General features: G+C 37.1%; 2 protein-coding genes across 2 annotated transcripts in view; one reads left to right on the top strand and one right to left on the bottom strand.

The window, feature by feature from the left end:
- Positions 1-2,768: 2,768 nt before the first annotated feature.
- Positions 2,769-10,142, top strand: LOC306849475 (uncharacterized protein). Its single transcript, XM_079384520.1, has 11 exons — positions 2,769-3,148; positions 4,852-4,992; positions 5,123-5,209; positions 5,730-5,826; positions 5,930-5,962; positions 6,087-6,122; positions 6,387-6,555; positions 6,646-6,824; positions 7,456-8,396; positions 8,897-9,005; positions 9,196-10,142. The coding sequence occupies exons 1-11, from the start codon at positions 3,044-3,046 to the stop codon at positions 9,246-9,248; spliced, it is 1,950 nt and encodes a 649-aa protein (XP_079240646.1). The 5' UTR covers positions 2,769-3,043; the 3' UTR covers positions 9,249-10,142.
- LOC306849474 (semaphorin-3F-like) overlaps positions 9,741-27,936 on the bottom strand; it is a 31,386-nt gene continuing 13,190 nt past the window's right edge. The window contains exons 3-18 of the mRNA XM_079384519.1: positions 25,221-25,381; positions 25,037-25,099; positions 24,753-24,872; positions 24,562-24,655; positions 20,679-20,798; positions 20,397-20,542; positions 20,193-20,307; positions 19,967-20,036; positions 19,675-19,819; positions 19,268-19,490; positions 18,894-18,982; positions 17,079-17,120; positions 16,788-16,945; positions 16,568-16,635; positions 16,325-16,452; positions 9,741-11,608 (exon numbers count right to left, since the gene is read on the bottom strand). Coding sequence (XP_079240645.1) covers positions 11,213-11,608; positions 16,325-16,452; positions 16,568-16,635; positions 16,788-16,945; positions 17,079-17,120; positions 18,894-18,982; positions 19,268-19,490; positions 19,675-19,819; positions 19,967-20,036; positions 20,193-20,307; positions 20,397-20,542; positions 20,679-20,798; positions 24,562-24,655; positions 24,753-24,872; positions 25,037-25,099; positions 25,221-25,381 — 2,138 coding nt within the window. The 3' untranslated portion in view covers positions 9,741-11,212. The remainder of the gene's footprint in view (positions 11,609-16,324; positions 16,453-16,567; positions 16,636-16,787; positions 16,946-17,078; positions 17,121-18,893; positions 18,983-19,267; positions 19,491-19,674; positions 19,820-19,966; positions 20,037-20,192; positions 20,308-20,396; positions 20,543-20,678; positions 20,799-24,561; positions 24,656-24,752; positions 24,873-25,036; positions 25,100-25,220; positions 25,382-27,936) is intronic.

Below are 27,936 nucleotides of genomic sequence, written 5' to 3'. Positions count from 1 at the left end.
ATCTGAAAATATTATAATATTAACATTTGAGTTTCATTAAATGACCATCCCTACAGTATAAATTCCGGGATCTCTTCTTCTTTGAAACCACAATAATGGTAAGACTGCTGACTTGAAAGGGGTGGCTGTTCAGACAGTGCTGTATCAAAGTATATTAAATGCAAAGTTGACTGGAAGGAAGTAATTGGGTAGGAAAAGGTGCTCAAGCAACAGGGATGACTGCAAACTTGAAAATACTGTCACGCAAAGCCGATTCAAACACTTGTGAGAGCTTCTTCTCATGAAGAGTCCCCACGCTCAGACGTCTTCAGGAAAAGGGCTACCAAGCCACTTCTGAAACAGAAACATCGTCAGAAGCATCTTACCTGAGCTAAAGAGAAAAAGAACTGGACTGTTGCTCAGTGGCCCAAAGTCCTCTTTTCAGATAAATTAAAATTTTGCTTTTCATTTGGAAGCAATGTCTGGAGTCTGGAGGAAGACCGGAGAGGCACAGAACCCAAGCTGCTTGAAGTCCAGTGTGAAGTTTCCACAGTCAGTGATGATTTGGGGTGCCGTGACGTCTGCTGGGGTTGGTCCATTGTGTTTTATCAAGTCCAAAGTCAATGCAGCCATCTACCTGGAGATTTTGGAGCACTTTATGCTTCCATCTGCTGACAAGCTTTATGGAGATGCTGATTTGCTTTTCCAGCAGGACTTTAGCACCTGCCCACACTGCCAAAACCACTTTCAAGTGGTCTGCTGACCCCATATGGAATCTATGGGATATTTTCAAGAGAAAGATGAAAAACAGTCAATCCAACAATCCAGACGAGCTGAAGGCTCAATAGTGCCTCAGCAGAACCACAGGCTGATCCATGCCATTCCTCACTGATGCTGGAGTTTGTGCTAAAGGAGCCTCGACCAAATATTGAGTGCAGAAATTAACATACTTTAAAGAACTTTTCTGTTTTGCAAATCCTTTTTTGATTGATCTTAGGAAATATTCTAATATTTTGAGATACTGGATTTTAGACTTTCATGAGCTGTAAGCTCTAATCATCAAAATTAAAACAAAAAACTTTTGAAATATTTTACTTTACATGAAATGAATCTAGAATATATGAAAGTTTCACTTTTTGAAATAAGTTACAAAAAATTGAACTTTGTCATGATATTATTATTATTATTATTATTATTATTAGATGCACCTGTAGCTATATAGCTGAGTATATCTTTGTATATATATATATATATATATATATATATTTCCAAGGGGCGCCCTAGATCGTAACCGTTTTCATTATATATATATATATATATATATATATATATATATATATATATATATATATATATATATATATAATGAAAATGGTTACGATCTAGGGCGCCCCCTGCTGTCTACCAGCCTGCCTTGCAGGCGGCGCATCTAATCGTGTTTATTGCCTTAAAATTAAATTTTTAGTTGTTAGTCATTGCTATTACTTTCTAGAATCCTTAAACCCCATATGAGTAATATCTGAGTGATAACAACAAAGCACAGACACAAAACAGCACAAATTTCATTTATGCTATACCTACATCAGTAGGCTAACAGAGGAGTTAAAACTTAAAAAGGGGAAAAGGAAAGGGAAGTGGTGTGTGGCCAAGTATGGTGTGTGGCCAAATATGATAACAATGTGTATCATACATGAAGAAATATTATTGAACTATTGCAGCTTGCAACTTTATTCACGTCATCTCTGTACTGCTAGGCACTTCTCTCTAACTCTCTACAGGCTGATGTGCTGCTTGGCTACCTAGCTCATCAATGGGTTTTTTCTTTTGTGTAAATTACAACCCAAATTCCGGAAATATTGGGACGTTTTTTAAATTTGAATAAAATGAAAACAAAAAGAATTTTAAATCACATGAGCCAATATTTTATTCACAATAGAGCATAGATAACATAACATCCAACAAAGGTCTTCGGCCTTGTCCCTTATGCACAGAGATTTCTCCAGTTTCTATGAATCTTTCGATGATGTTATGCACTGTAGATGAGATTTGCAAAGCCTTCACAATTTGACGTTGAAGAATGTTGTTTTTAAAGTATTCCACAATCCTTTTACACAGATCGGAGAGACTCTGCCTCTCTAAGACATCCCTTTATAGCTAATCATGTTACAGACCTGATGTCAATTAACTAAATTAGTTGCTAGATGTTCTCCCAGCTGAATCTTTCAAATTTTCACTTTTTGAAATGTTACCAAAACAATTTTTTTTGAGATGCACCTGTATAATGAATATATTAAGTAGCTTATTAAGGTGTTTTATTTGAGAAAAAAAAAAAATCTAAAACAAGGGATATGTAGGCTATTTGTTGTGAAAAGAGTTGCAAAAACATTTAGCATTTACAGGACAAACAAATCCATTTGACTAAAGTACTAGAGACAAGTACATTTATTAAGAGAACAACAACAACAAAAATCTCAGTACGATATGTTGTCTTTTTTTGTGAAAAACTAAAAGCTAAACAGTGTGGTTGTGTGAGGTATATTTTGTAGAAAAGTTGCGAAAAGCCAAAAATCCCTTCCATAACACTCCTTTCACCATCACTTTTTTTTCCACACTGTTGGTAATTACTCAGCCTGCCTGTTTTGTTTGATTCTTCATTATATGTGACATACAGATAGATATTAAAGTCACCAGACAGGAACCGACCAACAGAAGTTTATCTTGGTATAGTTGTACATTGTAGACATGGCTGTTCTGATGATCAGACTGCAGTCTAAGGGGACTTCCGCTCTCATCTGAAAGCAACATGAACATACAGCAGTCTGTCATGCTGACAACAAGGCGAGAGATTGAAAATAGAAAAGAAAAAAAGTGTGGTTGTCCATTTCCTGTCAAAACCTTTTGTCTGCTGATGCTGAGAGTAAGAACTAGGAAGAGAAACTCAATGCTTGCTGTTCAGTCTAGTTACCGGTAGTTCAGAGATCTCTCGTTCTCTTCCAGGGTCTCTTTCTTTCTTTCTCTTCAAGTTTAAGTTTTTTAAGGGATTGTTCCATGTGCATATGAGGCCATGAAGCGGGCATCGAAGGGGAAAGGTCAGGAGAGTGTGGGCAGCTCTCTGCTCAGTCCACAGGAGAATGAGAGGCTGGAGGATCTGCTGGGCAGGAGGTGTGTGGTAAGTGTGTTCAAGGGCCTTTAGTACAAGCCTAAGGGAAAAGTACACTTTGCAGAGGGAAGATGGGTGAAAGTGTTATCTTGATGAAATGGAGTGACATCTGTGCAAACCATGGGCCAAAATTTGACTGTATGCTTTAAAAGCATTTGACAAAATTTACACTGTCTAATGTGTTCACTTATTTGTCTTTATCACTGTTGAAGTTTGTTTTATGACTTGCAAGATAGTATTAAAAGTTTTACACAACAAAATACTATTTTAATTTATATGAAAAAAAAAGAAATTTTACCATACAGAAATATCTAAATGTTTTGTAATATCTGAAGAAAAGTACTTGACCATAAAGTTTTACTTCTCTCTTTGAGAAGCTGTCATTTACTGATCTAATTTTTATCACATTTTCACTTTGACCAATTTTAAATGGAAAAAGGGTTTGCTACACAAAAGTGACCTTACTGTATATGGTGACAATTTGTAGATTTAACAGCAATAAAATGTTAAAAAGCGCATTAAATGTAAAACAGTGTCACAGTTTATTCAAATCAGCATTATTTAGATGATTTGAATTTATGTTTTTCAAAGTATGAAATATCGGTACAATTATATTTTCAGAAGTCCCTGCGTGACACATTACAAAAGATTTTTTTCTTCATTTCAAATATAAATAGTATTTTCTTTAAATATTCTGCATTTATAATATTGAAATATTTCTGTATTTATTTATTTTTTACAGGTGTTTTACCTATATTTTGAATTTTACACTTCATTGCACTGCATTTTATGGTTAACGGAAAGGGCTCTAAAATTGATGTATAATCTATCTATCTATCTATCTATCTATCTATCTATCTATCTATCTATCTATCTATCTATCTATCTATCTATCTATCTATCCATCCATCCATCCTGTGTAGCTATTTAAAGTGTCTAATAAACTAATCACGGTCATGTAGCTCAAACTGCACATCAAAGAAATCTGTTGGTAAACCAGCTAATCCAAAAATGCTTCTCACTTCTGTACTGGGTTGTTTATTTCTGCTTCCTCTGATCATTCCATTATTACACATTCAGGACCAGATCCTGTTGCCAACTATATTCTTTAGCCGAAGTGTTTATCTAAAGCGACTACTAAAGTTATACACCACACACATACAAATATTCGCTGATTATGAATTTGTATTGCTTAATTTGCACACATCGCAAAATGAAGTTGTACATGCTCATCAAAAATATTTTATTTTATGGAATATAACACTGATTTAATTTTTTCAACATGGTAGCCGTCCTCAAACAGATCAAGACCTCTGCTGCAGACCCAACAGTGCAGTAACTGCCATTTCGTGGGTAATTTTTGGTGCTGCTTGAATGCACAGTGAAAGCTTTTGTGATTAAAGGAAGAGAAGGTGTGAAATTAGCCCTCACTGCAGCTTGAACTGTGATCACTGAGGGGGGTTTGACAGGGGAAGTTGCTTAAAGACATTTCCTGCCACAGAAAGAGATTTGTAAACAGCTAATGCATATCCTCCATCTTATGTTTTGGACACTTGAGTGTGATTTGCTTGGTGTGTTCATTAGTGAACATAAATCACATGCACATGCACATGCAATTCATGTTTTTCTCACATGCAGTCATGCATGTGAGAAAAACAGGCCTTTGTGAAAGTATGACACTAATTATAGCCTTTTTCTGGTTTTGTCTGTAGTCTCTGTCCTCAGCAGTCGTGCAGTTACTTATGGCTCTTCCGAGTGAGCCGAACCGCTGGACACCACAGCAGTCTGGAGTAGTTTGTTTCGTCAAAGACAGTCCTCTGCGCTCCTTTTTCATCCGTCTCTATGACATCAAGGTTCTTAACATGAATTAAAATCTCATAAATAAAATTAAATACATACAAATTTCACCCTTGAGCAGTTCAACAAACATGTGTTTGTCTGGCAGAAAACTGAGATGATCTCAGACCTGTTTCTTCCCTTCAGGCAGGGAAGCTGGTGTGGGAACAGGAAATCTATAACCAACTGATGTACCAAAGGACCAGGCCTTTTTTTCATACTTTCCCTGGAGATGTAAGTGTTTAGCTGTTGTATTTACAGCATTCCAAAGCAACTTTGTGAGTCATATGCTCACTGTCATTCTCACAGTTTATTTTAACATTTACACACAGAATGACACAGCAATACTACATTTTTTTGTGCTGGGGAAGTTTTTATTTCTCTTTCCTGCAAGGTTAATTTAGTGCATCACTGGTACTTCCTCATATCACTGTCTACAACAATACGGTCTGCTGTTGCATATATGTAGGCAAAAGAAGCTAAAGTAACCCACAGTATTTGCCTGTACTTCTTACTGATGAAAACCATAATAACTGGTCATCCCACTGTCAGACACACTGTAAAAATACTTTATTATAAAAACTGATTGAACTATCTAAAGTAGAAAACAAAAATACATTCACAATTTAGGTTGAACTGAAAAGCGAAAATAGTGAGGACTTACTATTTATTATCTAATAGTTTATATGCTTTCTTACTTTAATTAGGAATCTTTATAATAGAAATAAAAACTCAACTTTGCATCTCTCCTCAGGACTGTCAAGTGGGGTTGAACTTTGCAGATGTAGGGGAGGCTGACTATTTCTTTGCTGTAGTGGAGGACAAGATCAGCCAGAGAAATAATCGTTTTGGTATTCAATTATTTATTTAGTTCAATAAATCTGATTATGAAGATGATCTGCTTCTTAAGATCAGCGTCTTAAAATGACTGTTTTATGTTTTCCTGTAATAAAGAGAAACAGCAGAAAAAAGGACAAGAATGTAGAGGTAACAACGTGATTTCTCAAAATCACTGCATTAATTATTTTTTATTTTATTTATATATATTTTTTTAAGTGTAGGTTATTTGAACAAGGTGCAAATCAAATAGATATTTCTTTTCTTTTTTTAGATCATGGAGCTTTGCCACCACTTCCTCGACCAAATGGTAAGTAAATCACTTTTCACATTAATATTTTGCTTGTCTTTTGGAAAAATAAATGTATTTGACTATTTTAAATATATTTAATAGATCTTTCACTTTTTGTTAGACATTTTCATTAACCTTTACTTTGCATTAGAAAACAAGGCAGTCCAATCTATTTCTGCTGCTATATTTGTTTTTCTTTCTTTCTTTCTTTCGTAGAGCTATATATATATATATATATATATATAGAAAAATAATAATATATTATTACATCTTCAATCACAGGTTCTGGCATTCCTACCTCTTCTTCCATGCCTCCTTTGGTACCAAGTAATATTCAGAACCAAATTACCACTTCCAAATCAAAGAAAGACAAGAAAGAGAAAGACAAGAAAAATAAAAAGAAAGGATCCAAACTGTTGAAGGGGGATATTGGAGCACCCAGTGGATTCACGTGAGTAAATAAGCAGGCTCACTTTAACTGAGAAAAATGATTCTGAAGAGGTTTTTGGTTAGCTTACATTTCTTTATGTCATGACTTTAGGCATGTCAGTCACTTTGGCATGGGTTCCAACAATTTGGACCCGGACCTGATGAAAATTCTGTCCTGCGCTGGGATCAGTGAAGCAGATATGAATGATTCGGAAACCTCTCAGCTCATTTATGATGTCATTGAGCGTTCAGGTGGATTGGAGGCTGTTAAAAAGGCTGTGAACGAGCAGGGTAAGTTAAAATGTTAGATTTGTTTCATGTTAAAGGGATAGTTCACCCAAAAGTGAAAATTCTGTCATTAATTACTCATGATAATGTCGTTCCAAACCCGTAAGACCTTTGTTCATCTTCGGAACACAAATTAAGACATTTTTGATGAAATCCGAGAGCTTTCTGACCCTGCATAGACAGCAACACAACTGACACGTTCAAGGCCTAGTAAGGTAGTAAGGACGTCATCAAAATAGTCCATGCGTTGCGTTGTGGTAATGTTGTGAACTCGCGAAGAAGAGTGAGACAGAAGAGAAAAAAAATTGTTAAATAAAGTCATTATTTTTGTTTTCTTTGCGCACAAAAAGTGGCCTTGTAGCTTCATAAAATTAAGGTTAACCACTGATGTCACATGGACTATTTCATCGATGTCCTTACTACTTTTCTGGACCTTGAACTTGGTAGTTTCTTGGCTGTCTATGCAGGGTCAGAACTCTTTGAGATTTCATTAAAGATATCTCAATTGGTCTTCCGAGGATGAACAAAGGAAGGTCTTGTGGGTTTGGAACGACATGAGGGCAAGTAATTAATAACAGAATTTTCATTTTTGGGTGAACTATCCCTCTTAACGTATTATTTAATTTTTGTTTAGAGTCTGTACGCCCTCCTGTTCCCAGTGGACATCGGGGTTCTCTTCCCCAAGTGCCATCTGGGTACTCCTCAGCTCCGCCACCACTACCTCAAGGTCGATTGGGGCCACTACCGCCTGTCCCGGGTCAACCCTCTGGTCCACCTTCTCATCGAGGTTCCCTTCCACCTACACCTCCAAGAGCAGTTGCATCACCACAAACCCCTGAGGGCCGCGGTGGTCCTCTGCCAGCCCGATCTACATCCTTGGGCCCCTTGCCACCAGTTCCTGCCGGAGGCCGAACTGGACCCTTGCCTCAACCTCCAGGACCCCGCAGCGCACCTTTACCACCTCCACCTGGAGGTCGGAGTGGAGGTTTACCCCCACCACCACTTCCAGGAGAACGTAGGGAGTCTTTAGCCCCCGTTCCAGGAAAGAAACCTGGACCACAAATGGCCGAAAGACGAGGTAGCTTTCTGCCACCCCAACCTGCTGGGGCAGCTCCACCATCACTACCCCCGGGTGTGAGGAGCGCACCCTTACCCCCACCTCCGAGAGACAATAGTGAATGTTTGCCACCTCCGCCTCAATCTAATATGCCATTACCTCCTCCCCCATCTGATTTCTTCCCTCCTCCACCTTGTGAATCATTTCCACCTCCTCCACCTGAAGACTTTGCTGATTCTGTGCCTCCACCTCGTCGCTTTGAATCCAACTTTCCTCCCCGAAGCAATTCCTCGGGCTTCACCCCTCCGCCTCCTCCAGTCTCAGCCAAACCCAGTGCAGGCGGTCCGCCTCCGCCTCCGCCACCTCCTCCTCCACCTCCTGCTGCTCCTCCTCCTCCAGTGAACTTCGAAAGCAACCCCTCATCTCCAAGTGGTCCACCACCTCCAGCATCCAGCGGTGGGGAGAGAGGTAGAGGAGCATTACTTTCCCAGATACAATCAGGGATGAAACTCAAAAAGGTGAGTATCTACAATACCATTTTAAAGTTAATAATTAATAATTTAATTGATCAAAAATGACAGTATAGACTTTTATAATGTCACAAAACTTTCTATTTCAGTGTTGTTGTTTTGTTCTATTCATTAAAGAATTGTGAAAAAATGCAGTGCAGTTTCCACAAAAATATCGAGCCGCAAAACTGTTTTCAACATTGATAATAAAAAATGTTTCTTGAGACTGGAGTAGTGCATGCTGAAAATTCAGCTTTGCCATCACAGAAATAAATTACATTTTAAAATATATTACAACATTATTGGGATTTGTAATATATTTCACAATATTGCAGATTTTACTATATTTTGATCTTATGAATGGCAGTATAAATATTATATTTCCTTGAAAAGTTAAGGTCATTTTTGTTTTCAAAGCAGGTCACCCACTTACAAGATCCAAGCACAAATAAGATTCCTATAAAGTTAGCTTCTCATTATTGATAATGTTATGATTGTCTTTTACCCAGGTGACCACCAACCCAGATACACCTCCACCTGCCCTGGATACAGGAGAGGGAATAGTTGGAGCTCTCATGATGGTGATGCAGAAGAGGAGTAAAGCCATCCATTCATCTGGTAACCACTCAATCACTAGATTTTTTTTTTTTTTTGTCAATTAATATAGTAATTATGAAGGAAAGAAGTAGTACCTTATATTATTATACACAATATATTTTGTAATTAATGCTCAGACATTAAGTTGGTCTGCTGGACCCTGCATACCTATTAACCTTTTACCTTATGCCATATCTACCATATCTTGTAGAAGAGGACGATGAATTTGATGATGACGAGGATGACGATGAAGAGTGGGATTAATCCTGATGCAACTGAAATGCTTTCAATACATGTACCAAGGCAGTTTTACATGTTTTGGAAGTTAAACAACACTGATCCAAAGCATTTTCTCTAGGGATGCACTGATATTCTGGCCCATTCAGAAAAATGCTGATAAATGGCTGATATTAAAATTCTATTATTCCTAAACAAATTAAATCAATTTTATTATACTGTATGAAAAATGGATGATAATTTTGAAATTGACTAAGTATTACATTTAAAAGATATATTAAATTATAGTTTTTTTTGTTGTTATTTACCTTAAGGGAGCATTGGATTATGGCAAAGGTAATTAAAAGGTAATCTAATGTAAAATATTGTACCGATATATCGTTCTCTTTCTAGTCTCAAGGGTTCTCAGTTTCTGAGTGTTTCAGTTGATGTCGATATCTATAACAACATATAATGTGAATCAGTACTGAATGTATTTACAATATGTAAACATACTAAAATGTGAATTGAAAAGCGAATCACAAATTATTCCTCGTTTATTTTTTTTCCCCGTACAAGACAACATCTAAGAGCAAGACAGAGTATTGTAATTTACAACCAGACTATTCTACCATTCAACTAAAAAAGGACACAAACATTGTGAAATATTTCCAGTGTTAGATATTATCGGAGTGAACTCATATGACGTTTGTATTCACTTGAACGGTGATTGCTCAACCAGACACAAAGCATGAAATGCACAGCATAAAGGTGCTATTTCCTAAACAATGTCAGTCATTTTGAATACATTGAAATAAATATGACAACATATCTAATATCTCAATCATGCAAAAATGCCCTCCACCCTTATTCAGTATCCTCAAAGACCATCCCATAAAAAAAATATACAACTTCAAATAAATATATATTACAAATGGTGAGAAACAGCAAGTGAGTTCTTGCAAATGTTTGGTGCCATTATTAAACCAGTTATTGGAATCCATACATATATTACTATTAAACATACATACATAAATTACTTTGACAATTTCATAATCCAGGTGGAACATTAGAAATTGCACTGGCCCAATGACTGGTGATTTAACAAAGGGGCTTTCTGACGACAGGATAGTGGAACGTTTTAAAAGCTTATAAGGTAATATCCTCTTTAAAGGTGCTTTATGGTTTATTGGTTGATTTTTTATGTTAATTAAATCCAGTATGTAATTACTGAATCCTGAAGAACATTTACAGCTTAATTTGTGAGGTTAGTAAAAGTTTACACCTGTTTATAATACTGAAATGCAGTCAAATCACTGTGGCGAGTGGAAACGGTAAGTCCTAAATCAACATCAGCTACAATCCCGGTACAACAGACGAATGGTCACGTACTTAAAACTTTGGATCAGTGAATGAACAACGAATGTATGATTACATACAATGATCCCAAAAAAGGACTTGGACATTTTATTTTTGGGGTGAATGTTCTTAAATTTGATAAAATATCAACGTGCCAAATTTCAAAACAACTGTGTTCAAACTGTAAAAATTATTTTTTGGGGACAGTGTTTAAGAAATAACTATTTTAAAAAGTAATTTTTAACAACAATTTATTCATTTTTATGTTTAAAATAAATTTAGATTGGAATTTTTTTTTTTTTAAACAATTATTTGGAGCCACTGTTCATGAACGTATTAATTCAGTTAATTTGGTTCATTTTGAAAACTGTAAAAATGCATTTATTTTTAAGTGTCCAAACAATCATCATAATTAAATAATTTTTAACTGTCCAAAAGTGTCCAAATAATTTTTGGGGCCACTGTTGAAGAATTATCTCATGCAAGTAGTTAAATGAATACATTTTCATTTTAGGTCTCATTTTAAGTGTATATTGAACAGTGTAAAAATGTCCAAATACTTTTTGGTGCCACTGCACATGAACTAACCTATGCAAGTTCACGAACCGCTCGGAGCAAGATGACAGACAGGTCACTCTCTTATCTTGTCCTCCTCACTCCCCACTAGCCTTCCGTGCTTCTGTGTGTCTGCGATTTGCACGTTTGGGGAGGTCAGCCTGTGAGTTTCTGCCGGCCGTCAGCTGCTCCCAGTAGGACTGGCAGTACTGCTGAATCAGACGCATTTCAGGCTCCAGCAGGAGCGCTGGGGTAGGAGCAGCAGGGTCCTGTTGATGGTTTTTGTGATGGCTCCTCGATGCCTCCTCCTCCTCATCAGGGGTGGTGAGGGCTACAGCAATGTCCCGGTCCAGGATGCGCAAGGAAACACGAGCCAGCGTGTGCTTGAAGTTATTTTCTGTAGCAAGACAATGGTAGAGGCCTGCGTCTGCTTTGGTGAGCGTTTTCAGAAGAACCCCCTGAGGAGTCTTAAGAATCTCTCCCTCTCGATTCAGCTGTCAACAAAGAGATTTGTTAATGTTTCTGAAAGACCTCTCATGCTCCTGTCTGCCGTTCTGCTGAGAGGTTTGCTGAGAGGTAGCTCCTTGTAGCTTCGCTTTCTGCTGAATTTTACTATCACTCTTTTGTTTAAAATTTATTGTTTAAAGTGATAAAATATAACTTAATTCCCTCCATATTTCTGATATTATCTATCAAACTAATCTGACTAATTTGATAGTTTGCTTTTAATCTAAAACCGCGAGTGCAACGCGTGTGCCATGCATTAGCATTCGTTAGCCGGTTAGCTTGTCATTCGCGTTTCCACTCGCGTTTCTATTCGCGCCTATTATTTCTCGCTCCTTTTCATCTCTCTCTCGCTCCATTTGAACTCACGAGTTCATCAAACAACAGTGGTAAGTAAATCATTCATCTATCACTGTGAGTAATGGCTTCTCCTTCTCTTGTTATTTGCACTGTTTGTCACATGTATAGTTTATCTCTCTCTGTCGGCGACGAGGGATTCACATGTGATAAATGCAGGGATATAGTTAGGCTAACAGAGAACTAGATTTTAGAACTAGAGACACACATCCAAACTTTAACTGAGGACAGTAAGAATGTGAGGGCTGTAGATACTGCTTTGGATGTGACTAGCTCAGGGAGTCATGTACATTGTTCGGTTCCGGTTGAGCCCGTGCAGCAGGGCAACTGGGTGACTGTGAGGCGGCCCTAGTCAAAGCACTGCTCTTCCGTTCCGATCAAAACATCAAACAGGTTCTCCCCACTCAGTGACGCACCCACTGAGAAACCTGATGAAAGTGCTCTAGTTATTGGCGATTCTATTGTATGGAACGTGAAAATAGAGTCACCAGCCACCATAGTCCATTGTTTACTGGGAGCCAGAGCGCCTGACATCTTGGCAAATTTAAAAGTGCTGACTAATGCTAAACGTAAATTCAGTAAGATTGTTATTCATGTCGGCGCTAATGATGTTCGACTTCGCCAGTCGGAGATCACTAAAAATAATGTTAAAGACGTGTGTGAACTTGCAAGTACGATGTCAGACACTGTAATATGCTCTGGCCCCCTCCCTGCTTACTGTGGCAATGAGATTCATAGCAGACTGTCGTCACTCAATGGCTGGATGTCTAAGTGGTGCCCGCATAATAACATAGGTTTCATAGACAATTGGACAAGTTTTTGGGGCAGACCTGACCTGTTGAAAAGAGATGGTGTTAATCCCTCCTGGGGTGGTGCCGCTCTTCTCTCTAGAAATATGGCACATAGTCAGAGTTCGTACTTGACTAACTGGGGCCCAGGTCAGGAAGCAAACAGACTGGCTAAACGTCACAGAAATCAGTTAATTCTCAGCACACAGAGACTCCTTCACCTAGATATCACACTATAGAAACTGTGTCTGTTCCCCGAACTAGAAAATACAGAAAACATCCAAACCAAATTAAGAGTAACAATCTAATTGATGTTCAACAAATAAAAAATGTTTACAATAGAGAGAAACAATTTATAAAACTTGGCTTACTGAATATCAGGTCCCTTTCTACAAAAGCACTTTTTGTAAATGATTTGATCAATGATCATAACCTATATTTGCTCTGTTGGACAGAAACATGGCTAAAACCAGATGAATACATTACTTTAAATGAGTCTACCTCCCAAGATTACTGCTATAAAAATGAGCCCCGTCCAAAAGGTAAAGGGGGAGGTGTTGCTACAATTTATAGCAATATTCTCAGTATTTCTCAGAGGGCAGGCTTTAAGTATAACTCGTTTGAAGTTATGGTGATGCGTATAACATTATCTAGAGAACACGTGTTAGTGATAAATCCCCTATGATGTTTGTACTGGCTACTGTATACAGGCCACCAGGACACCATACAGACTTTATTAAAGAATTTGCTGATTTTCTATCGGAGTTAGTTCTGGCTGCAGATAAAGTCTTAATTGTTGGTGATTTTAATATCCATGTCGATAATGAAAAAGATGCATTAGGATCAGCATTCATAGACATTCTGAACTCTATTGGGGTTAGACAACATGTTTCCGGACCTACTCTTCTAGAAGAAAACAAACATAACCCCCGGTATTTATTCAATATAGTGGCTAAATTAACGAAAATTAAAGCATCAACAGGTGTTGGCATTCCCCAAGAGCACAGCAGTTATGACTTTATGAACTACTTTACTTCCAAGATAGATACTATAAGAGATAAAATTGTAATCATGCAGCCGTCAGCTACAGTATCACATCAGATAGTACACTATAGATCCCCTGAGGAACAATTCCACTCATTCTCTACTATAGGAGAGGAAGAATTGTATAAACTTGTTAAATCATCTAAACCAACAACATGTATGTTAGACCCTATTCCATCTAAACTACTAAAAGAGCTGCTTCCAGAAGTCATAGATCCTCTTTTGGCTATTATTAATTCGTCATTGTCATTAGGATATGTCCCCCAAAACCTTCAAATTGGCTGTAATTAAGCCTCTCATTAAAAAACCACAACTTGACCCCAAAAATATAGTTAATTACAGACCAATCTCAAATCTCCCTTCTCTGTCAAAGATACTAGAAAAGGTAGTATCCTCACAATTATATTCCTTCTTAGAGAAAAATGCTATCTGTGAGGAATTCCAGTCAGTATTTAGACCGTACTCAGTACTATGATGTACTGAGACTGCTCTCATTAGAGTTACAAATGACCTACTCTTATCATCTGATCGTGGTTGTATCTCTTTATTAGTGCTACTGGATCTTAGCGCTGCGTTTGACACTATCGACCACAACATTCTTTTGAATAGACTAGAACACTTTGTTGGCATTAGTGGAAGTGCATTATCATGGTTCAAATCGTACTTATCTGACCGCCAATTCGTAGCAGTGAATGAAGAGGTATCATATCGATCACAAGTGCAGTACGGAGTACCAGTACTAGGGTCGTTACTGTTCACGCTTTACATGTTACCCTTGGGAGATATTATCAGGAGACATGGTGTTAGCTCTCACTGTTATGCTGATCATACTCAGCTCTATATTTCTTTGCGGCCCGGTGAAACACACCAAATTGAGAAACTAACGGAATGCATAGTCGATATAAAAAACTGGATGACGAGTAACTTCTTACTGCTAAATTCTGAAAAAAACAGAAGTGTTAATTATCGGACCTAAAAACCCCACATATAATAACCTAGAACACTATCTAACACTTGACGGCTGCCCTGTCGATTCTTCGTCATCAGTTAGGAACCTAGGTGTGCTTTTTGATAGCAATCTTTCATTTGAAAGCCATGTTTCTAGCATCTGTAAAACTGCATTTTTCCATCTCAAAAACATATCTAAATTGCGACCTATGCTCTCAACGTCAAATGCAGAAATGCTAATTCATGCTTTTATGACCTCAAGGTTAGACTATTGTAATGCTTTATTGGGTGGTTGTTCTGCACGCTTGATCAACAAACTAGAGTTCTTACTAGAACCAAGAAGTATAATCATATTAGCCCGGTTCTGTCAACACTGCACTGGCTCCCTATCAAACATCGTATAGATTTTAAAACTATTTATAAAGCCCTGAATGGCTTAGCTCCTCAGTACTTGAGCGAGCTCTTATCACATTATAGTCCTCCACGTCTGCTGCGTTCTCAAAACTCTGGCCGTTTGATAATACCTAGAATATCAAAAATCGACTGCGGGCGGCAGATCCTTTTCCTATTTAGCACCCAAACTCTGGAACAATCTACCTAATACTGTTCGGGAGGCAGACACACTCTGTCAGTTTAAATCTAGATTAAAGACACATTTCTTTAACCTGGCTTACACATAGCACACTAATACGCTTTTATTATTCAAATCCATTAAAGGATTGTTAGGTTGCATTAATTAGATCAACCGGAACCGGGGACACTCCCCATAACACATGATGTACTCATTACATCGTAAGAAGAATGGCATGTACGCTAATATTTGTCTGTTTCTTTCTTATTCTGTTTCTCAGTCCGTGTCCGGATCAGATGGTGGATCGGCGCCGGGAGATGATGTCTCCCTGATTTTAAAAATAAAAGATAACTAAAAATATATTAAAATACCTAACTACATAACACTATTATTGTTAGAAATTGCAACAATATAAAATAGAAATAAATACATTTAATTAAAACATTAAGTAAACAATTATCTCCTGGCCAGAGGAGAACTGGCCCCCCAACTGAGCCTGGTTTCTACCAAGGTTTTTTTTTTTTTTTCTCCATTCTGTCACAGAGGGAGTTTTGGTTCCTTGCCGCTGTCGCCTCTGGCTTGCTCAGTTGGGGACACTTAATTTCTAGTGATTATCGTCAATTTGATTTCACAGATACTATTTAAACTAAACTGATCTAGACAATAACATCTCTGAACTCAATAATGAAATGCCTTTAACTGAAAATTGAGTGTTTAATAATTTTTATACATTACTGACACTCTATCCTCCAATTTGATACTGTTAAGTGCTTTGACACAATCTGTATTGCTAAAAGCGCTATATAAATAAAGGTGACTTGACTCATGCTCAACAAAGTTGCATAGATCTCATTAAAAAGAAACTAAAAGAACATTTTATTAGAAATGAAATAACTTTTCCTTCAGAAATTATTTTAATATGGATGATCTGATGCTCAAGAAAGATTTATTATTTTTGGCTGGTTGGTTTGAAATAAAGTAAAAGAATGCAATCATACCCCTTTTCGCCTTCCCTCCTTCTGGTAGAGCCATTTAATAGTGGCCTGAGGAGAGCGTGGCACACACTCCAGAAATGTGCTGCTACCCTCCACGCCGAACTGAACTTTCTCCTGCAGTCTCCTCTCCACTAGTAAATACAGAAGATATTACAGTCATATGCAGTGTCCTATTATACAACTACATCAGACTGACCTCATTATAACCCTGCAGACTATTTGTTGATGACTGTTTGTTTTTGTTACCGTTAGCGTTGTAGCCCCGGCACTGACGCAAAGGGTCACCATGTTTAACATCCTGCCTTCTGCTCCTCCTAAATGAAATAATACAAGATATAAATCAAACTTCACATAATTTTAGTATTTGGGACTCACATGAGTATTTTAAGAGAACCTTCTCATCTCAATTTAGCTGTGAGGAGACAGGGTAAGTACGTGCAGTTTTAAAGAATTCAGATTCTCTGACCTTTTGGTGGCTTGTGTAAAGGCAGAGCAGTTTTCTCCATCCCAGGCGCAGTAGGGGTCTCTGGCCAGACAGCAGTCTGAACAGGCTTTTCCATAGACTCCACAACGGTGCAAGGACATCTGGGTAAGACCTGCTTCTGAAGATGCATACAGTTGTTGCTGCAAAAAAAAAAAAAAAAGATGAATTTTAGTGCCATATTGCTGGATGAAATCATAATTGTATTATTTCTGTAACATATCTTTAATTATTACACTCTTAAAGGGTATTAAAATGTGTTTTATTATATCTTACCCTTTTAGCTGACATGTACATTGTTTTGACAGGAGCAGGTGTCTATAAATAGGAAATTGAAAAGCATGCAATATTTTCAAATTTTATTACACTCACACACAGACCTATACATACAGTGCCCTCCATAAGTATAAGAACAGTAAAGACAAAATTGCTCTGTTGGCTGTTGAGTCAAGACATTTGCAAATATGATTAAAACATGAATATGAGACAAAACTACAGAATGTCACATTTTATTATTAGTCGTTTCAACACATATGTTTTACCAAATAAAAAGAACAGAACTTTTAGAGTTCATCCCACTCATTGATGTGAGCATAAGTATTGGGACAACTGAACATAAGGCAGATATAAAAGATTAAAAGCTATTATTTAGTTGCAGATCCCTTGCGCATAATCACAGCAGTGAGTCTGTGACCCATAGACATCACCAGACTCTTGGTCTCATCCTTTGAAATGCTTTTCCCAGCCTTTAATGCAGCCAATTCCAATTGTTGCTTGTTTTGGGGAGTTTCTGCCTTTCCTCTCCAGCTGATGAAATTCATGTTCAATCAGATTTAAATCAGGAGATTTATTTGGGCAATCTAAGATTTTCCATTTCTTTGCCCTTATAAATTCCTTGACTGAACTGGCAGGGTGTTTTGGGTCATTGTCCTGATGCAATATGAAGCACTTCCCAATGAATCTGGTGGCATTTTCTTGAATATTGGTAGGCAAGATGGTTTTGTACTTCCAAATTCATTCTGCTACTGTCATCATACAGTCATCAGTAAAGTATAGAGGGCCTGTTCCAGAGGCAGCCATGCATGTCCATACCATGACACCACCTCCACTATGCTTTACAGATGAGGATGTATGCTTGGGATCATTGCAGTTCCCTTTTTTTCTCCACATTTTTGCTTTCCCATCACTTAGATAAAGGTTCATCTTTGTCTCATCGGTCCATAAACACAGTTCCAATACTCTTCTGGCTCACCTTTGTGCTTTTTTGCAAACTCTAATCTTGCCTTTCTATTTTTGGTGCTGGTCAGAGGTTTGCATCTTGCTGTGTAGCATCTGTAATTCTGTGTCAAAGTCTCCTGAGGATGGTAAATTGTCAGAACATCACCCCAGCTTTCTGGAAGTTGTTGGTGATTTTACAGATAAGTCTTTTAGGATTCATTTTCACAGCTTTTAAGATTTGTCTGTCATCAACTACTGTTGTTTTCTCAGCCGATCAGGTCGTTTTTGGTGTCGCTGGTGGTTTCCAAACTCTTGATTTTTCCATGCCCTTTGTTTTTGCTAGAGCTCTAACTGACTTCCTCTTTTCTTTTAGCATCCAAATTGCTTGCTTTTCTCTCACAGTCATCTTCCTCGTCTTCATCCTGGTTTGTGTGTGTCATCATCGAATGCAATATTCAGAATGCAGAAGTAATGGATTTAAATGATATGACACATTCCCTGCTTTTAATATCTGAAGAATTAATGCAACAGGACACAGCTGATCACTTAGAAAGACCTGTGAGGCAACTGTTCCAATACTTATGCTCACATTAGATAGAGGGATGAAACTCTAAAAGTGCCGAACTTCTTAGCTGGTAAAACATCTGTGTTGAATCACCCAACAATAAAATGTGACATTCTGTAGTTTTGTCTCATATTCATCTTTTAATCATATTTGTAAATGTCTTGACTCCACAGCAAACAGAGCAATTTTGTCTTTACTGTTCCAATACTTTTGGAGGGCACTGTATATATTATTATTATTATTATTATATTTTTATTATAGCATTAAAATGCTGAGGTCTGAAATTATTTTTTTTTAAACGTATTTACCCTGAAAACTTCCACTTCCTCTAAAGTGAGCTCTTCCATTGTGGTGGGATCCTTGGGCAGAACTATAACTTTTTGGACTGTACCACGATCTGTGGGATGACAGAAAAGTGATACACTGTCAACTCAATATGTTTACCAAAACCAGAAGGTCTATAGTTATGACATTTTGATTGAACATTATGAGGTAAATAAATAATAAATAAAATAGACATTTTCATGGATGAGTTGTTCATAAGTTCTATAATATGCATTCACAGCAGAAAGGGACATTTTTATTTCATGACGACTTTAACAACTAGGCTACACCACCCAAAGTTTAACAGATTCACTAAGAAACTTAACTAATGTCAGCATTCAGAAGATGCCAGACTCACCTGTTCCCAGGAAGAGAACCTCATATCGGCCATCTACAGCATCCACCTGATCCACAGCAATTGTAGTAAAGCGATAGTCTACACCAGAGCGCACCACCAGAGGGCGCTTGTGAATGGGATACACGGGGTGGTACATGAGAGGATGAGCACGAATGAAGTTAACCGCTTCATCTGAGAACTCTTTTGTGGACTTAAGACCTGGTGTGAATGTGCCTCCCGGACACTAATATGGAAAACAAAGGGGAAGTCAGTCAGACAAATGTACATGCTTCTGGGTTTGTTGGTCTTTTAAAGAAAACACCCTTATAGCCATAAAATATATCACACACAAGCTTATGCAATAACAAATACTGTGGGTGAAATTTCTAAATTTTCATAAAGCTTAAGAGAAATTGACTGAAACTCACTGTTCCCGGACGAGGATAGGGAATCTTCCCAGTGTATGTAGTCCATTGGTAGTTGTGTCCGTGTTTATGGGCGAAAGGGCCATTAAAGACATTTCGGATGTCAGCCATTGAGTAGACACACACAGCTGAGCCTTTAAACACGGAACTAAGAGACAAAAACAAGACAGATGAGTAAAATATGACATCCAGAAACAATAAATCATTTCCAAAGTAAAATGAAAACAAGAAAAGAAGAATACGAAAAGACAGAGATAACTATAATTTGACGTGTTGATCTGAAGGAAATATGTACCCAGAAGTTGAGAAAACGCCATACACCACAGGGTTTCGTTCATCCTGGGTGGGTTGGATAAACACGTCCCCTGGAGAGAATGAGAAAAGCATTTCAAAAGTGTGTCAATAATGAGATATTAAGTATGCATTACTGGAAATAGAACAGTATTTGCTATATCTGAAATACTAGGCAGATTTGACACAAAAATTATATGAAATCAACTTGGAAAGAAAACAACACTCACTCAGTTCATCAAAGAAGGTTTCCACCCCATCATCGCCCATCACAGAGCACACCAGCCTGGCCTTCAGAAAAGTCGTCCATTTGTTCACAAGTGACTTCTGTCCACCCTCATCATTCTGTGAATAAACAAAAACAGCTTTTTTATTGACTGGCTGAACTGCGAACTGCTTCCTGTGCACCTGAAGTTTCTGGTTCTGAGGCTCACCAGGCACACTCGGCCCACTCTGGCCAGCACACTTGGACTCGCTCCTGCCCCTGAGTCCAGACTCTTCTCATGGAAGAAGAAATAGAGTTTGTCGTCGTTCTTCTCGGCGCTGTCAGTAATCTGTTTCATGTGAACAAATACAGGTTCTAGGAAATAAACAGAGTGTGCATGTAATGTCCATCCAAATATTAAATGGAAACTAAAACAGGTGAGCAAATATTTATTGTCAGACTAATTAAAATCACATCTTCCAATCCAAATATGAACAGCCAAGCTATTTACCATTCAGCCACCTAGAGTCATACTGCTCTGATCTCACAGCTGGCCGGCTGCCCATGGTCCTGAAGATGCCTAGATCAGTGCTCATGAAATCCACCGGCACTCCAGCATACAAGTTTCCATCTGGATGGAGGAGAGGAAAATAAAATAAAAATATATTCATAAGTAGAAGTGAAATCTACATGTTTCAGATATATTGTGAAATTTGGTGAACTGTTGTGTGATGACACATTAGACAGCATATTGACCTTTTGATAAAATCTGCCCTATTGCTGTTGATACTTTGTGCTTTACAGAACATCAGATATATTGTACATTTCATAAACAGAATGCTTTCCAGTAAAATATGCCCATATTAAAGTGGTAAAACTGATTTTAATTATATTATTCTGCATATTATGTGTTTATATATGGGCTAGAATGAATTGATGTTGCAAAGCATGTTACTGTTTTAAGTTATTATTAAATTATGTAAAAACATGATTAGAACATGCAACTCAAAAGCTTATCACAGTCAGCTATATACCTAAATGAATATGTAAACAAATTAGTACCAAATTATTAGCAATGATTTACCCTGCAGCAAATGAAGCTGTTCTTACCAGTATTATCATTCTGCTATGATTTTGCTGTTATGCTTCTGTTATTCTATTCTATTCTGTTCTATTGTTATGATTCTGTTATGTTATATGTTCTGTTATGTAATTATATGTTATGGTGCTGTTATGTTATGAATCTGTTACATACTGAAATGTTATGATTCTTTTGTTATAGGTTATGATTTTGATACTTAATGATATGTTATGATTTCATGACATTGTGATTCTATGTCATGTTATGATTCTGTTATTTTATTATATTTAATTTTTCTGTTATCTTATTATAGACCATTTCAAGGATGTAAACAATAACAAAGGCGTTGGAACGCTTCTGCGCATGTCTGGTCCTGAAGCATTTCCGGTAGCACCATTTTTAAATCTCAGATCTATCAAAACCTACAGCGCGTACTTTTTAAATCTAGCGAAAACGCATGTTAGGTATTTAAAAAAAAATAAAAATAGAATTACCCTTTAAATATGACTGAGGTGCAAACTAACAAAGAACATTAAAAGTCTTCCGGACGGATCAAAGCGGCTCTGATTGATGCTGTGGTGTACACGAGATGGCAGTAAATGTATCGCATACTAGATGCTTACAATTAACTCCTGAGCGGAAAAGTTGGGATCATTTGTTTGTACAATGGATGACATCAGCCTTATGTTCGGTTAAACCGAAGCAAGACAAACAGTGTTACTTACGAACTTATCATGGTTTGTGCTAAGATGTCCGGGGAGGTTTTTGTGGACATTTCACTTGCATTGCTGGGTCAGTCTGCATGTCTACGCAAATATTCATATTTATTTGTACAGCTCTTTTCACAATACATATCGTTTCACTGCAGATTTACAGAGCATGCATGTTTATTACAGCGCTAAATGAATGCTAGTAAGCTAATCACTTCATGCCATTATTACTGATTGCATTCGTTTTAAAATGTGTGCATAGTTTGGTCAGGTTTGTTGCTGTGGAACAATGCTAGAAAGCATTTGAATGCTCTATCTGAGCCATCATGTGGTCACAAATAAACAAGATGAATGCAATTCAATGCTGGCTACTGTGTTATACATAAACCTGTTTTTTTTTTTCTTAGATAAAAGTATAACCTACATGCATATTAATAAATGCACACACACTACATACATTATATATGTGGGTATGTATGTTTTTATGCACATTTACTGTAAACACACATACAGGTAAAAAGTTTGGGCACTATTACTATTTTTTTTAACTGTTTTTAAATAAGTCTCCTATGCTCATCAAGCCTGCAATTCATTGATCAAAAATACAAAAACAGTAATATTTTGAAATATTACAATTTAAAATAATGGTTTTCTATTTTAATATGCTTTAAAATATAATTTATTTCTGTGATGCAAAGCTGAATTTTCAGCATCATTACTCCAGTTATCAGTGTCACATGATCCTTCAGAAGTCATTCTAATATGCTGATATATTATCAGTGTTGGAAAAAGTTGTGCTGCTTAATATTTCTTTATAAACAGAGATAATTTTAGTATTCTTTGAATAAAAGAACAGCATTTACTTATAATAGAAATGTTTTGTAAAAACATGCACTACTGTTCAAAAGTTTGGGGTCAGTATTTTTTTTTTTTTTTAAAGAATATGAATACATTTATTCAGCAAGGATATTAAATTATTTTTTTGTTTTGTTTTTGTTTAGTGATAGTAAAGACATACTGTTAGGAAAGATTTCTATTTTGAAAATCCCTGTCAGGATTCAATCAATCAATCCTGTATAAAGTGTCAGATTCCAGAAAAAAATATTAAGCAGCACAATTGTTTCCAACACTGACAATAACCAAATATCAAATCAGCACATTAGAATGATCTCTGAAGGATCATGTGACACTTAAGACTGGAGAAAAGGCTGATCAAAATCCAGCTTTGCATCACAGAAATAAATATAAAGATTATTAAAATAGAAAACCATTATTTTAAATTGTAATATTTCACAATATTACTGATTTTGTCTGTATTTTTGATCAAATAAATGGAGGCTTGATGAGCATAAGAGACTTCTTTCAAAAACATAAAAAAAAAAAAATAGTAATGTGTCCAGACACTTGACCAGTACTGCATATAAACAAAAGACAGAGACTGTTTCCAGCAAATTTATTAACATGTGATCAATATCAAAAGCAGCAGGCTAACCATGAGCAGCTTTGAGTACTACGTTGCATTTCATCCTCAAGCTCTCAAACACATCTGGGTGTTCATATGGTCTCATGTGGTTTTGCACTGTCCCGTCTCCCTGTAGCATTCACTGGGTTATGTGTCTTACATTACAGATGATGACTTTCCTAAAGACAAAAGTAAAAAAACAATTATTTTATTTAATACACAGTATTTACAAATAATACTATTGTTTAATACATCAGTACATATTGGAATTAACATTAGACAAGCATAAGTGATGAAAAATGTTTACCGTTAGCTTTTGTAAACTACTGCAGTTAACGTTAACTGTTTCACTATTCAACATTCAAGTTTAGAGAATACATTTCTATAACATGTTACTCACTGGATTTATCTGCTGACAAGATAGCTAGACAACTAATGAGAACTCATGTTTAATTATAGCCCACATAACGCTTCCAACAAAACGCAAATAAAAGCTTGACCCTTTTCACTAAAAAGAATCAAAATGCCAGGCGCATATGTAAACAATGACGAAAACACAATGCTGCATCATACTTGAAGAGTTAACGTAAATAAATACAACGAATCAAATGGAAAAAAAACAAGAACTTGTCCTTACCTGAATCGAAATGTGCTGTACATTATATCCTAGAGCTGCTAGTTGGCTATTCTGCTTTTCGCTTCACTGCTGCAATCCAGGCGCGTTTCTCGGAAATCTAAACCCTTTAGTTTCCGATTATTTATAAATTAATGTTAGTTCCAGCCCAGAGGGAGCACCCAAGCACCGAGCAACAAGGATCTAGTTTTAATTTCTACATTTTAAACAGCAGGATTAAATAAATTAATCGCAATCCCACTGTGCATCAAGCGCCTGCCGCTATTGTTTTGAATGCGCTCAAACGCTAACCGGAAACGTCCGAGGAACAAAGACGTCACTTCCTTATACCGCCGAATATCCGTTGAAATGGTCTATATGTTTCCATTAACTTGTGTTATGATTCTATGTTCTGCTGTTTTGGAGATTGTTTGATAATATGGTGAACTGCAACCGTTGCTACAGTAGGATTAGTTAGTGACGTGTTAAAGGATCAATTACATACAATCTTTATTTATCGTTTCTTACTAATCAGGGCTGCAACATTCTCCTGGTTTGGATCATAAGAGCATTTTCCCTTTCCAGAATCCACATATCCAGGAACCAGTCTGAAGAGATAGTCCTGTGGAAATCAGAGCAGGGAAAGCATTGGTTGGGTTAAAGCTGGTTGTGTCAACATATGAGTATATACAATATGTTTATGTGTGTGTGTACTGTACATCAGCTCTCCAGCCTCTGTTGATGAAGGTACAGATGGGTTTATAAGCTCCTGTGCCACAGGTGTACAGGTGAGTCCTGTTCCATGGCTCGATCAGACGCACAAAGTTAGCACACTCTCCCTGAAAACACACACACACACACACACACACACACAAACCACTGTTTAAACTAATATAGGTCATATTGATACAGTATACTTGAGACCAAGAGTCTCACATCTTATTTAGCGAGTTATTTAGTGCTAATTAGAGTGGTTAGATGACAAGAATTGATGTAAACTCACATGCCTGCCTTTTCCAGTCATCTGACATTCTCCCTTTCTTTGAGCTGGAGCCGGCCAGTGGATCTACAGACATAAAACACCCACAGCATTATGAGAATAATTCACTGACACTTCAATTCTTCTGGGGTCAGCGTTTGAGTGCTAACTGTTATTTTGTTGTGAATGGAACTGATTCATCACTTACAATGAGAGGCTCTTTGTTGATGTTTTGCATGTCCAGAGAGACCAGATATTCACGGCTGCCCAGGTACAACCGCCCCTGGTCTGGGTCAACGTGCAAGATCCGGTAGTCACTGGTGTTGAAGGAGAAACTGAATGGCCTTGCAGTTCGAGTGTCCATAAATTCTGATGCACAAAAAAGAAGCACAGAAAATAAAAATAAATAAAAATAAAAACCTGTATTAAAAAAATATATATATGCTATACAGTATCTCACAGAAGTGAGTACACCCCTCTCATTTTTGTAAATATTTTATTATATCTTTTCATGTGACAACACTGAAGAAATTACACTTTGCTACAATGTAAAGTAGTGAGTGTACAGCTTGTATAACAGTGTAAATTTGCTGTCCCCTCAAAATAACTCCACACACAGCGATTAATGTCTAAACCGCTGGCCACAAAAGTGAGTACACCCTTAAGTGAAAATGTCCAAATTGGGCCCAAAGTGTCAATATTTTGTGTGGCCAACACTATTTTCCAGCACTCTTGGGCATGGAGTTCACCAGAGCTTCACAGGTTGCCACTGGAGTCCTCTTCCACTCCTCCATGACGACATCACAGAACTGGTGGATGTTAGAGAGTCGGCCAGTCCATCACCTTTACCCTCAGCGTCTTGGAGGTGTGTTTGGGGTCGTTATCATGTTGGAATACTGCCCTGTGGCCCAGTCTCTGAAGGGAGGGGATCATGCTCTGCTTCAGTATGTTATAGTACATGTTGGCATTCATGGTTCCCTCAATGAACTGTAGCTCAACCAGTGCCGGCAGCACTCATGCAGCCCCAGACCCTGACACTCCCACCACCATGCTTTGTTTGTTTTATTTATTTATAGCACAATTAAAACAACACAAGGTTGACCAATGTGCTGTACAGTAACAACTAATAAAAATAGGACCATATTCAAGATTCAAGATTCAAGAGTTTTATTTGTCACATACATAATTATACAGAGTATAACCAGCAGTGAAATGTAGGTCAGGTCCGCTCCAAGGACAGTGCAATTATATAGTATACAAATATTAAGAAGAAGTACAAACATGAAATAAAAGATAAGATAAAATAAGATAAGATAGGATAAAAAATATAAATATAAATGTGCAGGTCAGTATGTTGTTGACAAATAGTAATGAGAGGAATGTGCAAAAAAATAATGTGCAAAAAGTTGTACAGGGTATTTGAATAGCAGCAATATGAGGTAGAGAAAAAATTATGAATAGCTTGTTGATATGGTGATATTACATGGTAGAGAAAAATTATGAATAGCTTGTTGATATGGTGATATTACATGGTAGAGACACATTATGAATAGCTTGTAACCATATCACATAAAGACAAATAGGACAAAATAAAAAAAAAAAATAAATAAACAGGTAAAACAAACATCATAAAATAACATACCCCAATATTGAAAGCTCAGTGTGATCAGCCAAAATCTAGTTCAAATAAAGTTTCAAATTTCTCTTAAAAGACCCCAATGTAGGTAGGAGTCTAAGATGTAATGGCAAACTATTCCAAAGCTTTGGAGCCACAACTGAGAATGCTCAATCACCACACAGCTTTAACCTTGACCTGGGGACAACCAAGATCATCTGATTAGATGACCTTAGATTCCTTTGAGGTTTATGAACAAGTATGAGATCTGTTAAATAAGAGGGCGCCAGATTGTGTAGGATTTCGTACACTAAAACAATTAGTGAATAAAATTGACCCTGTGGTGGACCGGCAGCCAATGTAAAGTGGCTAAAATAGGTGTTATATGCTGATGTTTACAGACACCCATCATTAATCTAGCAGCAGCATTCTGCACTAGCTGTAAGTGAGATATCAATGATTTGCTCAGAACCTGCATATAAAGAGTTACAATAATCCAGTCTAACAAAAATAAAAGCATGAATAAGCTTTTCAAAATTGCTGGGTGACAGAAACGGTTTTACCTTGGCTAATGATCTTAAGTGAAAAAAGCAGGGCTTAACCACTGACTTGATCTGTTTATCAAATTTCAGAGAGACATCAAACTGAACCCCCAGATTCTTAATCACTGATTTCTGGAAAGGAGCCAAGTTTCCCAAATCAGAAAAGACTTGGGACTTGGAGTTTCCGAACCAGATTACCTCAGTCTTAGTTTCATTTAAACTTAAAAAGTTTGCTGACATCCATAATTTGACTTCATGCAGGCAGTTTAGTAGCAAACTAATTGAACTCTTATCATGCTTCCGCAAAGGAAAGTATGCCTGACTATCGTCGGCAAAACAGTGAAAAAAACCTCCATGTCTTTTAAAAATAGAACCCAAGGGCAACATACAGTTGGGCAAAAAAGTATTTAGTCAGCCATCAATCGTGCAAGTTCTCCCACTTAAAAAGATGAGAGAGGCCTGTAACTTTCATCATAGGTACACTTCAACTATGAGAGACAGAATGGGGGGAAAGAATCCAGGAAATCACATTGTAGGATTTTTAATGAATGAATTGGTAAATTCCTCGGTAAATAAGTATTTTATAAGTATCGAATCGGATCTGTTAGAAAGAAAAGACCGGAACCACTCAAGAGCAGTGCCTCGGATACCCATAATCTTTTCCAAGCGAGTGATTAAGATATTGTGATCAATAGTATCGAAGGCTGCACTTAGATCCAATAAAATCAAAATCACAGAGTCACCAGAGTCGATTGAAGATAAAATAT

Source organism: Barbus barbus (assembly GCF_936440315.1).
Source record: "Barbus barbus genome assembly, chromosome: 29".
NCBI classification, from domain to species: Eukaryota; Metazoa; Chordata; class Actinopteri; order Cypriniformes; family Cyprinidae; genus Barbus; species Barbus barbus.
This window is presented reverse-complemented; position numbering and strand designations above follow the sequence as displayed.

Coding starts and splice junctions, on each gene's coding strand:
- LOC306849475 (XM_079384520.1), top strand. CDS start 3,044: ATGAAGCGGGCATCGAAGGGGAAAGGTCAGGAGAGTGTGGGCAGCTCT. Junction 3,149..4,851: donor TGCTGGGCAGGAGGTGTGTG/GTAAGTGTGTTC, acceptor TTTTGTCTGTAG/TCTCTGTCCTCAGCAGTCGT. Junction 6,123..6,386: donor ACCACTTCCTCGACCAAATG/GTAAGTAAATCA, acceptor CTTCAATCACAG/GTTCTGGCATTCCTACCTCT.